Source organism: Pongo abelii, chromosome 6 (assembly GCF_028885655.2).
Source record: "Pongo abelii isolate AG06213 chromosome 6, NHGRI_mPonAbe1-v2.0_pri, whole genome shotgun sequence".
Lineage (NCBI taxonomy): Eukaryota > Metazoa > Chordata > Mammalia > Primates > Hominidae > Pongo > Pongo abelii.
Window position 1 is genome coordinate 83985253 of NC_071991.2, and position 16732 is coordinate 84001984.

General features: G+C 37.8%; 1 protein-coding gene across 8 annotated transcripts in view; it reads right to left on the reverse strand.

Annotated features, from left to right (window-relative positions):
- ANKIB1 (ankyrin repeat and IBR domain containing 1) overlaps window positions 1–16732 on the reverse strand; it is a 158352-nt gene that overhangs the window by 18124 nt on the left and 123496 nt on the right. For all 8 annotated transcript variants that reach the window (XM_063725743.1, XM_054559496.1, XM_063725742.1 and 5 more), the window contains one exon: window positions 12522–12652. In XM_063725743.1, coding sequence (XP_063581813.1) covers window positions 12522–12652 — 131 coding nt within the window. The remainder of the gene's footprint in view (window positions 1–12521; window positions 12653–16732) is intronic.

A 16732-nucleotide genomic window follows, 5' to 3' on the forward strand; every position in this document is an offset into this window, starting at 1 on the left:
TTCACATCCCTTGTATATTGGATTCCTAGGTATTTTATTCTCTTTGTAGCAATTGTGAATGGGAGTTCACTCATGATTTGGCTGTTTGTCTGTTATTGGTGTATAAGAATGCTTGTGAGTTTTGCACATTGATTTTGTATCTTGAGACTTTGCTGAAGTTGCCTATCAGCTTAAGGAGATTTTGGGCTGAGATGATGGGGTTTTCTAAATATACAATCATGTCATCTGCAAACAGGGACAATTTGACTTCCTCTTTTCCTAATACTCTATTTCTTTCTCTTGCCTGATTGCCCTGGCCAGAACTCCCAACACTATGTTGAACAGGAGTGGTGAGAGACGGCATCCCTGTCTTGTGCCAGTTTTCAAAGGGAATGCTTCCAGTTTTTGCCCATTCGGTATCATACTGGCTGTGGGTTTGTCATAAACAGCTCTTATTATTTTGAGATACGTTCCATCAATACCTAGTTTATTGAGAGCTTTTAGCACAAACAGCTGTTGAATTTTGTCGAAGGCCTTTTCTGCATCTATTGAGATGATCATGTGGTTTTTGTCTTTGGTTCTGTTTATGTGATGGATTACGTTTATTGATTTGTGTATGTTGAACCAGTCTTGCGTCCCAGGGATGAAGCCAACTTGATCTTGGTGGATAAGCTTTTTGATGTGCTGCTGGATTTGGTTTGCCAGTATTTATTGAGGATTTTTGCATCGACGTTCACCAGGGATATCAGCCTAAAATTCTCTTTTTTTGTTGTGCCTCTGCCAGGCTTTGGTATGAGGATGATGCTGGCCTCATAAAATGAGTTAGGGAGGATTCCCTCTTTTTCTATTGATTGGAATAGTTTCAGAAGGAATGGTACCATCTCCTCTTTGTAGCTCTGGTAGAATTTGGCTGTGAATCCATCTGGGCCTGGACTTTTTTTGGTTGGTAGGCTATTAATTATTGCCTCAATTTCAGAGCCTGTTATTGGTCTATTCAGAGATTCAACTTCTTCCTGGTTTAGTCTTGGGAGGGTGTATGTGTCCAGGAATTTATCCATTTCTTCTAGATTTTCTAGTTTATTTGAGTAGAGGTGTTTATAGTATTCTCTGATGGTAGTTTGTATTTCTGTGGGATTGGTAGTGATATTCCCTTTATCATTTTTTATTGCATCTATTTGATTCTTCTCTTTTCTTCTTTATTAGTCTTGCTAGCGGTCTATCAATTTTGTTGATCTTTTGAAAAAACCAGCTCCTGGACTCATTGATTTTTTTTGAAGGGTTTTTATGTCTCTATCTCCTTCAGTTCTGCTCTGATCTTAGTTATTTCTTGCCTTCTGCTAGCTTTTGAATGTGTTTGCTCTTGCTTCTCCAGTTCTTTTACTTGTGATGTTAGGGTGTCAATTTTAGATCTTTCCTGCTTTCTCTTGTTGGCATTTAGTGCTATAAATTTCCCTCTGCACACTGCTTTAAATGTGTCCCAGAGATTCTGGTATGTTGTGTCTTTGTTTTCATTGGTTCCAAAGAACATCTTTACTTCTGCCTTCATTTCATTATGTACCCAGTAGTTATTCAGGAGCAGGTTGTTCAGTTTCCATGTAGTTGTGCGGTTTTGAGTGGGTTTCTTAATCCTGAGTTCTAATTTGATTGCACTGTGGTCTGAGAGACAGTTTGTTGTGATTTCTGTTCTTTTACATTTGCTGAGGAGTGCTTTACTTCCAACTATGTGGTCAATTTTGGAATAAGTGCGATGTGGTGCTGAGAAGAATGTATATTCTGTTGACTTGGGGTAGAGAGTTCTGTAGATGTCTATTAGGTCTGCCTGGTGCAGAGCTGAGTTCAAGTCCTGGATATCCTTGTTGACCTTCTGTCTTGTTGATCTGTCTAATATTGACAGTGGGGTGTTAAAGCCTCCCATTATTATTGTGTGAGAGTCTAAGTCTCTTTTTAGGTCTCTCAGGACTTTTTTTACGAATCTGGGTGCTCCTGTATTGGGTGCATATATATTTAGGATAGTTAGCTCTTCTTGTTGAATTGATCCCTTTACCATTATGTAATGACCTTCTTTGTCTCTTTTGATCTTTGTTGGTTTAAAGTCTGTTTTATCAGAGACTAGGATTGCAACCCCTTTTTTTTTTTTTTTTTTTTTTTTTGCTTTCCATTTGCTTGGTAGATCTTCCTCCATCCCTTTATTTTGAGCCTATGTATGTCTCTGCACATGAGATGGGTCTCCTGAATACAGTACATTGATAAGTCTTGACTCTTTATACAATTTGCCAGTCTGTGTCTTTTAACTGGATCATTGAGCCCATTTACATTTAAGGTTAATATTGTTATGTGTGAATTTGATCTTGTCATTATGATGTTAGCTGGTTATTTTGCCCGTTAGTTGATGCAGTTTCTTCCTAGCATCGATGGTCTTTACAATTTGGCATGTTTTTGCAGTGGCTGGTACCAGTTGTTCCTTTCCATGTTTAGTGCTTCCTTTAGGAGCTCTTGTAAGGCAGGTCTGGTGGTGACAAAATCTGTCAGCATTTGCTTGTCTGTAAAGGATTTCATTTCTCCTTCACTTATGAAGCTTAGTTTGGCTGGATATGAAATTTTGGGTTGAAAATTCTTTTCTTTAAGAATGTTGAATATTAGGCCCCACTCTCTTCTGGCTTGTAGGGTTTCTGCCATGAGATCCACTGTTAGTCTGATGGGCTTCCCTTTGTGGGTAACCCGACCTTTCTCTCTGGCTGCCCTTAGCATTTTTTCCTCCATTTCAACCTTGGTGAATCTGACAATTATGTGTCTTGGGGTTGCTCTTCTTGAGGAGTTCCTTTGTGGTGTTCTCTGTGTTTCCTGAATTTGAATGTTGGCCTGACTTGCTAGGTTGGGGAAATTCTCCTGGATAATATCCTGAAGAGTGTTTTCCAGCTTGGTTCCATTCTCCCCGTCACTTTCAGGTACACCAATCGAACGTATATTTGGTGTTTTCACACAGTCTCATATTTCTTGGAGGCTTTGTTCATTTCTTTTTACTCTTTTTTCTCCAAACTTCCCTTCTTGCTTCATTTCATTAATTTGATCTTCAATCACTGATACCTTTTCTTCCACTTGATAGAATCGGCTACTGAAGCTTGTGCATGCATCATGTAGTTCTCGTGCCATGGTTTTCAGCTCCATCAAGTCATTTAAGGTCTTCTCTACACTGTTTATTCTAGTTAGCCATTCATCTAATCTTTTTTCAAGGTTTTTACCTTCCTTGTGATGGGTTCGAACATCCTCCTTCAGCTCGGAGAAGTTTGTTATTACCGACTTTCTGAAGCCTACTTCTGTCAACTGTCAAAGTCATTCTCCATCCTGCTTTATTCCGTTGCTGGCGAGGAGCTGCGATCCTCTGGAGGAGAAGGGGCGCTCTGGTTTTTAGAATTTTCAGCTTTTTTGCTCTGGCTTCTCCCCATCTTTGTGCTTTTATCTACCTTTGGTCTTTGATGATGGTGACCTACAGATGGGGTTTTGGTGTGGATGTTCTTTTTGTTGATGTTGATACTATTCCTTTCTGTTTATTAGTTTTCCTTCTAACAGTCAGGACCCTCAGCTGCAGGTCTGTTGGAGTTTGCTGGAGGTCCACTGCAGACCCTATTTGCCTGGGTATCACCAGCGGAGGCTGCAGAAGAGCAAATATTGCAGAACAGCAAATATTGCTGCCTGGTCCTTCCTCTGGAAGCTTCGTCTCAGAGGGGCACCTGGCTGTATGAGGTGTGAGTCGGCCCCTACTGGGAGGTGTCTCCAAGTTAGGCTACATGGGGGTCAGGCACCCACTTGAGGAGGTGGTCTGTCCGTTCTCAGAGCTCAAACACCGTGCTGGGAGAACCACTGCTCTCTTCAGAGCTGTCAGACAGGGTCATCTAAGTCTGCAGAAGTTTCTGCAGCCTTTTGTTCAGCTATGCCCTGCCCCCAGAGGTGGAGTCTACAGAGGCAGGGGGGCCTTGTTGAGCTGTGGTGGGCTCCACCCAGTTCGAGCTTCCCAGCTGCTTTGTTTACCTATTCAGCAATGGCGGACGCCCCTCCCTCAGCCTGGCTTGCCGCCTCGCAGTTAGATCTCGGACTAGCAGTGAGCAAGGCTCCGTGGGTGTGGGACCTGCTGAGCCAGGTGTGGGATATAATCTCTTGGTGTGCCATTTGCTAAGACCGTTGGAAAAGCGCAGTGTTTATGTGGCAGTGTCCCGATTTTCCTGATACAGTCTGTCACAGCTTCTCTTGGCTAGCAAAGGGAAATCCCCCAACCCCTTGCGTTTCCAAGGTGAGATGATGCCCTGCCCTGCTTCGGCTTGCCCTTCGTGTGCTGCACCCACTTTCTGACCTGTCCCAATGAGATGAACCAGGTACCTCAGTTGGAAATGCAGAAATCACCATGGGAGCAGAAATCACCATGTCGATCATGGGAGCTGCAGACCGGAGCTGTTCCTATTTGGCCATCTTGGAACGGACCTCCTGGTTTATTTTATTTTTTAAAGAAACTTTAAATCTTTGAGTCATTTGGAATTTATCTGACTACATAGGATACAGTGTGAATTCAACTTTATTCTTTCTCACACAGCTGCCCAGTAGTCCTTATACCATTTAAATAACTCATGTTTCTCCACTGGTTATAGATGCCACATTTACCATATACTAGATTCCCACGTATCTGTGTCTATATTGTAGGCTTTCTTTTTATCCTGTTTCATGTGCCAGCACTGTTTGAATTACTGAGGCTTCATAATATGGCTATTTGACAAGGCTAGTTACCCCTCACTGCTCCTTTTCAGACTTCCTATTCTTGCTTCCCCTTAATCCTGCCGTATAACTTCTGAATTAGGTTTTTTTTAGATGGAGTCTCGCTCTGTCGCCTAGGCTGGAGTGCAGTGGCAGTAACTCGGCTCACTGCAAGCTCTGCCTCCTGGGTTCACGCCATTCTCCTGCCTCAGCCTCCCGAGTAGCTAGGACTCAGCCTCCCGAGTAGTTAGGACTACAGACACCCGCCAACGTGCCCAGCTAAATTTTTTTGTATTTTTAGTAGATTTGGGGTTTCACCCTGTTAGCCAGGATGGTCTCGATCTCCTGACCTTGTGATCTGCCCATCTCAGCCTCCCAAAGTGCTGGAATTACTGGCGTGAGCCACCGCGCCCAGCCTAAATTAGTTTACTTAGATTCCGAAACAAAACCTGTTGCTATTTTTGATGGAATCTTTCTATCTAAGAACTTCATTGTCTTTCAATTAGTTTGTCATCTTTTGTGACCTACAGTGGGTTTACATTTTTTCCCCATAAGTCTTGCATATTTCTTGTTAAATTTGTTTCCAGATAAATGAGGTCTTTCAGTATTGTTGTTGATACACATGAAGGTTGTTGATTGTTGTTGATACACATGAAGGTTATTATTCTCTGCATAGTAATTGTGTACTGTGCTACTTAACTGAATTTTTGTTTGTAGCAGTTTCTCAGTTGATTTTTGTGAATTTTCTAGGTATACAATCACGTCATCTGCAAAAAGTGATAATTTTATCTAATTTCTTATTTTTATATCACTAATCTCTTTCTGTTGTCTAATTATGTTGACTGGTATCTTCAATCTAATGTTAATAATACTAGTGATGAAAAATATCTTCATCTTGTTCTTGAATTTAGTGGGAGTGACTCTAGTTTCCTCATTAAATATGCTAGCTTTTGAAATGAGGTAATTTATTTTTATCATACTAACAAAGAATCCATTCTATTTCTTTGACTATTTTATAAAGAATGACTGTTGATTTAATTTTTTTGTCAAATACCTTTTCAGCAGCTATAGAAAATATGTAATTTTTCCCCTTGGATCTACCAATAACACGAGGTATAACATCAACTTTCCTAATACTGAACCATTCTTATATAGGTGGAAGCATCCCTAATCTAAAAATCAGAAATCCTAAATGCTCCAAAATCCCAAACTTTTTCAGCACTGACATGGATTGTGAATTTGTGGATTAGGGGTGCTCAACTGGTATACTGCAAATATTCCAAATGAAAAAAAAAATCTGAAATCCTTAACATTTCCAGTTCCAAGCATTCCAGATCAGCAATCCTTAACCTGTCTTCCTGGAATAAACTCTACTTGGTTAAATACTCATAAATGTGCTCTGCTGGATTATGTTTGCTAATATCTGTAGAGTTTTCTCCCTGTAATATTTAGGACTACTGCACTTTTATAAGTAAGAATAATTCACAGTTTTCTTTTAAGTTTTATAATCTTGTCAAGCAGGTATCAAGGTTCTACTCACTTTATAAAAATACTTTGAAAGTTTTAAGTTTTTTTTTTTTTAACTCTCAAGGGCAGTTTAAATAAAATTAGAATTACCAGCCCCTTAAAGGTTTGGTAAAATTCTATCGTGAAACTATCAGGGCCCATTGCTTTAAGTGTTAATGTAAGGTGTGGGAGATTTTTGAAAAACTTTTTTCACCTTCTATGGGAATGGGTTTTTTGGGGATACTCTCTCTCTTCTAGGATCAGTTTTAATAAATAATACTTTCTTAGAAAGTCAATCCACTTCAAATCCAAGTTCAAAATATCTGGAAGAGTTGAATGAAGTTATAGTCCTTATTATTTTAGTTTGCTTTGTTTTTCTGATTACAGGCATACCTTGTTTCATTGCACTTTGCTGTATTGTGCATTGCATATTTGCATTTTGTTTTTGTTTTTTAAACAAACTGAAGTTTGTGGCAACCCTCCATCACGAAGGTCTACTGGTCATTTTTCCAACAGCATGTGCTCACTGTTTGTCTGTATCACATTTTGGTAATTCTCATCATGTTTAAAACTTTTAAATTATTATTTTATCTGTTATGGTGATCTATGATCAATGATCTTTGATGTTACTATTGTAATATTTGGGGGACACCATGAACCATGCCCATATAAGATGGCAAACTTAATAGATATATGTTGTATGTGTTCTAACCACCTCACTAACTAGTCATTCTCCTGTCTCTGTCTGTCTCCCTCTCCTTGGGCTTCCCTATTTCCTAAGACATAACAATATTAAAAGTAGTTCAATTAAGAACCGTGTAAGGGCCTCTAAGTGTTCAAGTGAAAGGAAGAGCCTTACATCTCTCCCTTTAAATCAAACGTTAGATGATTAAGCTTAGTAAGGAAGGCATGTTGAAAAGCCAAGATAAGCTGAAAGCTAGGCTTCTTGTGTCAGTTAGCCAAATTGTGAATGCAAAGGAAAAGTTCTTGAAGGAAAGTAAAAGTGCTATTTCAGTGAACACATGAATGATAAGAAAATGAAACAAGCTTATTGCTGATATGTTGAAAATTTGAGTGGTCTGGATGGAGGATCAAATGAGCCATGAAATTCCCTTAAGCCAAATCCTAATCCAGAGCAAGGCCCTAGCTCTTTTCAGTTCTATGAAGACAGAGACAGGTAAGGAAGCTGCCGAAGAAAAATTTAAAGTTAGCCGACATTGGTTCATGAGGTTTAAGGAAAGATGCCATCTTCATAACATAAAAGTGCAAGGTAGGCCGGGCACGGTGGCTCACGCCTGTAATCCTAGCACTTTGGGAGGCCTAGGAGGGTGGATTACAGGAGTTCTAGACCAGCCTAGCAAACATGGTGAAACCCCTTCTCCACTAAAAATACAAAAATTAGCCGGGCGTGGTAGCAGGCGCCTGTAATCCTAGCTACTCGGGGGACCGAGACAGGAGAATCGCTTGAACCTGGGAGGCAGAGGTTGCAGTGAGCCGAGATCCGCCATTGCACACCAGCCTGGGGGACAAGAGCGAGACTTTGTCTCAATAAAAAAAAAAAAAAAAAAAAAAAAAAAAAAAAAAGGGCAAGGTAAAGCAGAAAGTGCTGATATAGAAGCTGTGGCAAATTATCCAGAAGATCTAGCTAAGATCATTGATGAAAGTGGCTACATTAAACAACAGATTTCCAATGTAGATGAAACAGCTTTCTAGTAGGAGACAGTGCCATCTAGGATTTTCATAGCTAGAGAAAAGTCAATGTCTGGCTCCAAAGCTTCAAAGAATGGGCTGACTCTTGTTACAGGATAATGCAGCCGGTGACTTTAAGTTGAAGCCAATGCTCATTTACCATTCTGAAAATCGTAGGGCCTTTAAGAATTATGCTAAATCTACTCTGCCTGTGCTCTATACATGGAACAATGAAGCCTGGATGGCAGCACATCTGTTTACGGCATGGTTTACTGAATATTGTAAGCCCACTGTTGAGAGCTATTACTCAGAAAAAAAGATTCCTTTTAAAATATTACTGCTCATTGGCAATGCACATGGTCATCCAAGAGCTCTGATGGAGATGTACAAGGAAATGAATGTTGTTTTAACGTCTGCTAACACAACATCCATTCTGCAGTCTATGGATTAAGCAGTCATTTTGACTTTCGAGTCTTATTATTTAAGAAATATATTTTGTAAGGCTAAAGCTGCCACAGAGTGATTCCTCTGACAGATCTAGGCAGAGTAAATGGAAAATCTTTTGGAAAGGATTTACCATTCTAAATGCAATTAAGAACATTTGTGATTCATGGGAGGAGGTAAAAATATCAACATGAACAGGAGTTTGGAAAAAGTTGATTCCTATCCTCATGGATGACTTTGAAGAGTTCAAAACTTCAGTGGAAAAAATAACCTCAGATGTGGCAGAAATAGCAAAAGAACTGGAAGTGCAGCCTGAAGATGTGACTGAATTGCTATAATCTCATGATAAAACTTGAATTGGGGAAAAGTTGTTTCTTACGGATAAGCAAAGAAACTGGTCTCTTGAGATAGAATAGGCTCCTGGTGAAGACTCTGTAAACATTGTTGAAATGACAACAAAGACTAGAATATTACATAAACAGCTGACAAAGCAGTGACAGGGTTTGAGAGAACTGACTTTAACTTTGAAAGTTCTATCAGAGGTCAAATTCTATAATACAGTATCACATGCTATACAGATATATATTGTGAAAGGCAGTCAACAGAAGCAGCAAACTTCATTGTTGTCTTATTTTAAGAAACTGCCACAGCCAACTCAACCTTCAGCAACCACCACCCTGTTCAGTTAGCAGCATCAACACTGAGGCAAGGCTCTCCATCAGCAAGTAGATTATGACTCACTGAAGGTTCAGATAATAGTTAGCATTTTTTAGTAATAAAGTATTTTTAAACTAAGGTATGTACTTTAAAAAATGCATTATGCTATTACACTTAACAGACAGTGTGAGTTTACAGTTAAACTTTTATATGCAGTGGAAAACAAAAAAATTGTGATTTACTTGACTGTGACATCTCCTTCACTGCAGTGGTCTGGAACTGGACCACAATATCTCTGAGGTAGGCCTGTATCTCCCTTATTCTTCATATTATGTCTTTGAACTCCCTCACCTTCATTTTTTTTTTCTTGATTATGTTAGCTTAGTGGTTTATCTTATCTTTTGTTAACAAAATCACTTTTTGGATTTATTTATTAGTTACGTTTTCAGTTTTAAAGTCACTGATTTCTGACTTAAAAAAACCAGAATCTTTCTCCTGGTTTCCTTCAAGTTTATTTTTTTTCTAAATTTTTGAGTCATATCCTTAATTAATTCCTTATTCTGTATTAGTTTAAATAAGGTGATGCACATTTCTCAGCATTGCTTTAGCTATGGCCCTCAGGTTCTGTTAAGTAGTATTTCATTACCCTTGTTTTAAAATTCTTGAAAGTCCATTTTTATTTCCTTTTTTACTCGAGTTGCTATTTAAAATTTCTAAAAGACATCTTGTAACTTTACTATTAATTTCTTTCTTTCTTGTGACACTCCTACCTTAGCCTCCCTAGTAGCTGGGATTACAGGTGCCCGTCACCATACCCAGACAATTTTTTCTATTTTTAGTAGAGATGAGGTTTCACTATGTTGGCCAGGATGGTCTCGAACTCCTGTCCTCAGGTGATCTGCCAGCCTCAGCCTCCCAAAGTGCTGGGATTACAGGCATGAGCCACCAAGCCTGGCCTTAATCTCTATTTTATTCCCTTATGATCGGAGAATATTATTTTCTATTCTCCAAAAAACATTCCAAAAAATACTATTTTCTATTTTTTGGAATGTTATTGAGGTTTTTCTTTTATAATCAATGGTTAACTTTTTTGTGAGTGCTCCATGAGTACTTAAAAAGATGGCACAGTCCACAGTTTTAGTATGCAGTTTGAATATATAACGAACAGATATACCTTAGTAATTATGGCATTTAAATCTTCTACATTTTATAATGGAAAAAACGTTATAGCATACAGTTATGCAGAATCAGATACTATACGTGATTTAAAATATTTAAGAATGCACAATTTAAATTATCTAAAGGGAAATTTTAAAAAGTGTTTTTAAAATAAACAAGCTTATTTTTAGGGGAAGAAATTTCTCATTCTTTAAAAACACATTTGAGTTCAAAAGTAAAAACTGCCTACTGAATCATACATAATCAATGCTGAGGTATTAGTAAAGGTATGTTATGATTTACCAATTATGTCAGAGCATGGATTCAATTACACATGACCATGTTGTTTCACCTACACGTTTAAAATCTAGTGTATATGATTTTGCTGCAGTAATATGATACTTTTACATAAGTCTTCTGTGTCATAGTAAGAATGCTACTTGTCAGCTTTTATTGTTCAATGCAAACACTTCAGATGGTATAATAAATACAACTACTACATTTACATAGCTTATAAGTAAATGTTTCTTTTCATTGCAACAGAAGCTTAAGCAAAGTCTGTTTAAGTTGGATTACCTTATATTAGCAGCCAGATTAATTCATGAAAACATTCATGAACGCAATACATATTTATCAAGTATTTACTACCAGTAGGTGTTATGCAGGAAATAAAGATAATATTGGAGTCTGTCTCAGCAGCCAACTATAAATTTTTATTGTCATTTGATAGTTCTTTATACATCTATGTAGTCTATATCAGATTTTCCAAGAAGAATAAAAAAGATATGGACATTGGAGATAAGATCACAAATAGATGAAATAATTTTGGCTGGATCCTTAGCTGAACAATAAATAACACTTTTGAACATTTTGCTCACAACACTGCCCTAGGTTTTTCTTTCTGCCTCTTAGAGAATAATTATTACTGCCTCACTAAGCTAATTCATTTATGTTAATTTTACAGTAATACAGACTTATAAAAATTATTTTGTAACTGCCATTCTTTTGCAAGTATAGTAATAATCATTAAGCTTCAAAGTTAAAAATCAAGTAATACCTAGAAGATATTACTATATTTTACTGGAATCTTAACCATTTAAATTTCCTTCATGTCCTAAACTAGAAAAAAAAATACACTTTCCTCTCAATAACTTTAAATAATCATTTTATACATAGATGACATTTCTAATGATAAAGCAAAAAAATCAGAATATCATTATAATTTTAAACCAAAAAAAGGTTCTTAAATGTAGGTAGGTAGGGATTAATAAAATGTTATTAATAACATACCAGCATATTTGTTTTAAACACACTGCTCTTTCTTCCTGTACAAGTAAGTAAAGAGGGTATTTATTCTATCTAGCCTTTTTGACCTCTAACATTAATCATTTATATTAAGTATTTTTCAGCCAAGTGAATCTTTGTTGGCATTTTCATTTTCAATATAATAGTTACTTATTTAATTGATGGTTTTATTAGCAGACCTAAAGTCTGGCCACTGCTTTGGGTTCTTGCATTATACAGACATCTATATATAGGTGTTCCCTGGTATCCACGGAGGATTGGTTCCAAGACCTCCTAATCTGAGAATAATCAAGTCCCCGATAAAAAATGGTATATTATTTGCATACTAACCTATGCACATCCTCTAGTATACTTTACATAATCTCTAGATTACTTATGGTATCTTACAATGTATATGCTATGTAAATAGTTGTTATACTGCATTGTTTAGGGAATAATTACAAAAAAAAAATCTGTACATGTTCGATACAGATGCAATTTTTTTCCCTAAGTATTTTTGATCCGTGGTTGGCTGAATCCATGAATGCAGAACCCAACATTATGAAACCGATGGATACAGAGAGCCAACTGTATGGAGACAGTATATGGACTGGATTTGGGCCTAGTTTGGGCCTTGAGTCTAAGCCGTATGCTCCAAAACCAGCTTTGCAAGAGATCTATATAAGGCAGCACTTTGTTAATCATTTGATACACATACACACACACACACACGCACACAGCTCTCTCAAGACTCACTGGGGAAGATGACTAGCAAGGAAGGATTCATGAATTTCTGATCTTCTGGTTGAATACCACAGATTCTTACACTTACCTTTTTTTTGTTTGTTTTTGTTTCTGTAGAGATGGGGTTTTGGTATTTTGCCCAGGCTGGTCTTGAACCCCTGGCCTCAAGTGATCCTCCTGCCTCAACCTCCTGAAGTGCTGGGATTATAGGCAAGAGCCACTGCACCAGGCCCCCTCAAATAATTTATCCTTTGGATTGACAATCAAACTAAATTAAGATTCCAAATGCAAAGCATGCAAAATCCTCTTTAACTTCTTACCTTAGCACACTGCATGTGATTGCAGCCTTCATTCTTCTGTATTGGAGACTTACAGTTGGCACAAGGCTTGGAGTTAGTTAATAACCAGAGACAATTGGCGGCATCCTCGTAGGCTTCACTAACTCCCACAACTTTGGGATATTAAGCACAAACACAAAAATACATGATTTAGTGTACAACTTCTGGGGGAAAAAAAACTCTCCACACTTTTCTTTGCAGGCTGTCTCTCAATTTTAATAAAACATTTATTTTCTGATTAGGGTCTGTGGCAACATTTTTAAACTGCTTCGTTTTGAATAGCCTAAGATAAGCAACTCTATTCCAAAAGAATAGAAACCAGGTTTCTATTCATGAAACCTGGTTTAAGGGCGATTTCTCTCCATAAACTTGTGCCCAAATAAACTGGGATCAAAAACAACATACACAAAAAAAGTTTAAAAAAAAAAAAGCAACATATTACTCCATTTAAAATAACTATTGTATCAACGAAAATTACAGAAAGAACAGTTACTTTAGAAAATAATTTACTTAACAGGCCAGATGCAAACATAATTATCAGAAACTCTTTACCATAGTAAAAAGCAAAAAATATCAACATCTTTTTTATCCATGATTATTCTGGATAAGCTTAAAATTAATTCAATATGACATATCTAAAACTAAGCATCTCATTTATTACACCCTCTTTCTCTATCATATCTGGTTCCTCTCCATTCCCAGTTCTTATTGCTTTAAGCTAGGGTCCTTCATACCTCTTGCCTAGACAACAAAAGCATAGAAAACCAACTTATCTCCCCAGTTCCTTCAAGGGCCCACCTCCAACTACACTGCTTGCACCATGATTTTTTAAAAATCTCTCCATGTTTTTCTTTTATTGACACAAAATATTTTACATATTTATGAGGTAGATGTGACTGTAATGTGCATAGAATGTATAATAAGTCAGGACATCTGAAGTACCCATCACCTTAATTATCATTTCTATGTGTTGGTATCATTTCAAGTTCTCCCTTCTAGTTGTTTTGAAATATAAGAAATATTGTCCTTTATCTAACTCTATGTTTGTCCCCATTAACCAACTTTTTTTTTTTTTTTTTGAGACAGAGTCTTACTCTGTCACCCAGGCTGGAGTGCAGTGGCGTGATCTCGGCTCACTGCAAGCTCCACCTCCCGGGTTCATGCCATTCTCCTGCCTCAGCCTCCCGAGTAGCTGGGACTATAGGCACCCACCACCACGCCCGGCTAATTTTTTGTATTTTTAGTAGAGATGGGGTTTCACCGTGTTAGCCAGGATGGTCTCGATCTCCTGACCTCGTGATCCACCCGCCTCGGCCTCCCAAAGTGCTGGGATTACAGGTGTGAGCCACCGTGCCCGGCCCCCATTACTCAACTTTTCTTCATCCTCCCATCCCCTGCCAGCCACCCATCCCACAGTGATCTTTTTAGAATACACACCACTTAAAATCTTTTAATTTGCTCCCCATTGACTACAAGATAAAATCCAATTGCTTTTGCAAAGAATATAAAGCCTATTATGATATGGCCCATCTGGCAAGCTCCTCTCACCCTCCATCCCTAATCAAACTTACACTCTTCATTTTCTTAAACTCAACTTATTTTACTATAATTTGAGATCCGCAATCTTAAGGAATGCCATGGTTTTTAAATATTCTAAATTTTACATTTTATAAACTTCCCTCTCCCCTCCATGGACAGAGTCAGGGGCTAGAGAGTTCCAGATGCATGATTAAAAAATTTTTTCCTGCAAGAATGTCAGCAATCAAGTTGGTTTTATTTTCTTTTTTAACTCTAAGTGCACTGAGAAGGCCTACATTTTCTTTACTCAAAGAGATGCCAGAAAATCATCTTAGAATCTCTGAAACTGGCCCATCTAATCAAAGCTTTGTTTACACGCAGACACTTTCAGAAGGGTGGTGGAGTAAATGGTTGGCTCTACTGTCAAAGCAGGGGAGAAATCAGACCCTTTGAATTTTGAAATTCAAAAAGAAAAGTTACCCAACCCCTAGATATAAGCCCCTGGGGAAGGAAGGGGGACAAAGGTTTGGGCTCACTGACCCCTGGGAAGTGGCTCTGTGTATGGATTGGAAGGGCTGAGCACCAGAAGCAGTCCTCTGATGGAGCGTAGCAGCACAGAAGTGGAGCTATCTTGCTGCAAGGAACCCCATGTGCTTGCCTACTTAAGTTTATATTAACAATAGAACAGCAGCTACTGTTGGACTGTAAAAGCATCGGTTTTTAACTCCACACAGCAAAGAGAAACAGTGGTAATGAACTGATTAGACTTTACTCCAGTTCTGAACACACTTGGTAGAAGATGGTTTGATTAAGGTGTTGGTGGAAAGAATTCTCAGATAATTTGGTGGGTGACAGAGTTTCAGAAGGAACTTAGTATACTTAGGGCTAATAAGGTCAAGCTGTGGAGGCAATTCCACTTACAAAGGGTATTGCTATAATACCTAATCATTTAAGTAGACGTCACATTTAAACATCTAATTTTTATTAAAAGTAGTGGCCTTTCTTCTTCCTTCAGCATCAACATTATTGTTAGCTCAGAGGCACTAACATATTCTTATGACTCTTATTGTCCATTGTTATAATAAATAAAGCACAAAGCCATTAAAACAAAGCAGCAGTGTGGCCTGCAACATAACAGTTTTTTCTTCCACCCTTGGAGAGAATGTGATCTCCTAACTGCATTTTAGTGAACTGCATGAAGTAAATCATGTTCAGGGAATAACCAACTATTACTATGATAAAAACTCATGCTGGAAACAATACCTTTATTTCCTATTCTCTGAACATGCTTATTCTATACATCTGTCCCTTATACATACTTTTTTTTTTTTTTTGAGACGGAGTCTCGCACTGTCACCCAGGCTGGAGTGCAATGGCATGATCTCAGCTCACTGCAACCTCTGCCTCCTGGGTTCAAGTGATTCTCGTGCCTCAACCTTCCAAGTAGTTGGGACTACAGGAGCCTGCCACCACACCTGACTAATTTTTTTTTGTATTTTTAGTAGAGACGGGGTTTCACCATGTTGACTTGGCTGGTCTCAAACTCCTGACCTGAAGTGATCTGCCTGCGTTGTCCTCTCAAAGTACTGGGATTACAGGCATGAGTCACTGCATCCAGCTTATACATACTGTTCTTAACACCAACAACACCGTATCTCCCTTCAATCTATCTGGTGAGATTTTTTCACCTCTACTGACTTTCAAACTCTTCTCTTTACTTGGTTACAGCTCTTATTCTTTCTTAATAATCTAGTGTGCTTAGGTCTCTTTCTAAAACGTATTAACTTCATAATAAAGTATTAGAGTATCAGAAAATCGAAGATCTATTAACAGAATCAACATGTATGCATGTGAAAACAGTTGCTTTTAAAAACTGAATTTTTATTTTTAATTTTTTTAGAAATAGAGATTCACTCTATTATCTAGACTGGAATGCAGTGGTGTAATCATAGCTCACTGTAGCCTTCAACTTCTGGGCTGAAGAGATCCTCCTACCTCAGCTTCCCAAGTAGCTAGGACTACAGGTATGTGCCACAATGCCCAGCTAAGTTTTTTATTTTTTGGAGAGGTGGGATCTCACTGTGTTGCCCAGGCCTGTCTTGAACTCTGAGCCTCAAGTGATCCTCTTGCCTCGGCCTCCCAAACTGTTGGGATTACAGGCACTAGTGGGATTACCACTGCACCTAGTCAAAGACTGAATTTTTAAATAATACAATTTGAACTCAGTTTATTGAGTATGTCCCATGAAAAATACTGGTCTGAAAAATTTATAAATTAACCATCATTTCATAAAAAATACAACCATTCCTGCTTCTTGCTCTAATTAGACACAACAGAGGCAATTTCAGTGCTTAACAAACACTATTTAAATCTTTATATGAAATTAATTCCTCAAATTGATTTCAGCATATTTTCTAATACTTTTTTCTCATTAATTAGATTTCCTCATCCTGAGTCTCATAATTCAAAGACTTCGGAAAACTAGGCATAAAGAAGAAAACTATTTCATGAAAACACAAGTTTGGTTAAACATGCTTATGCCATTTTTTTTTGCATAAAATGCAAAGTAAAAATGCTATGATCCAAATACATAAAGTTAAAATAGTACCTAATCATACTTTTCCTTTTTGAAATATCATTTTTGTATATTTAATGATGGGGTTCTACTTTAGTAT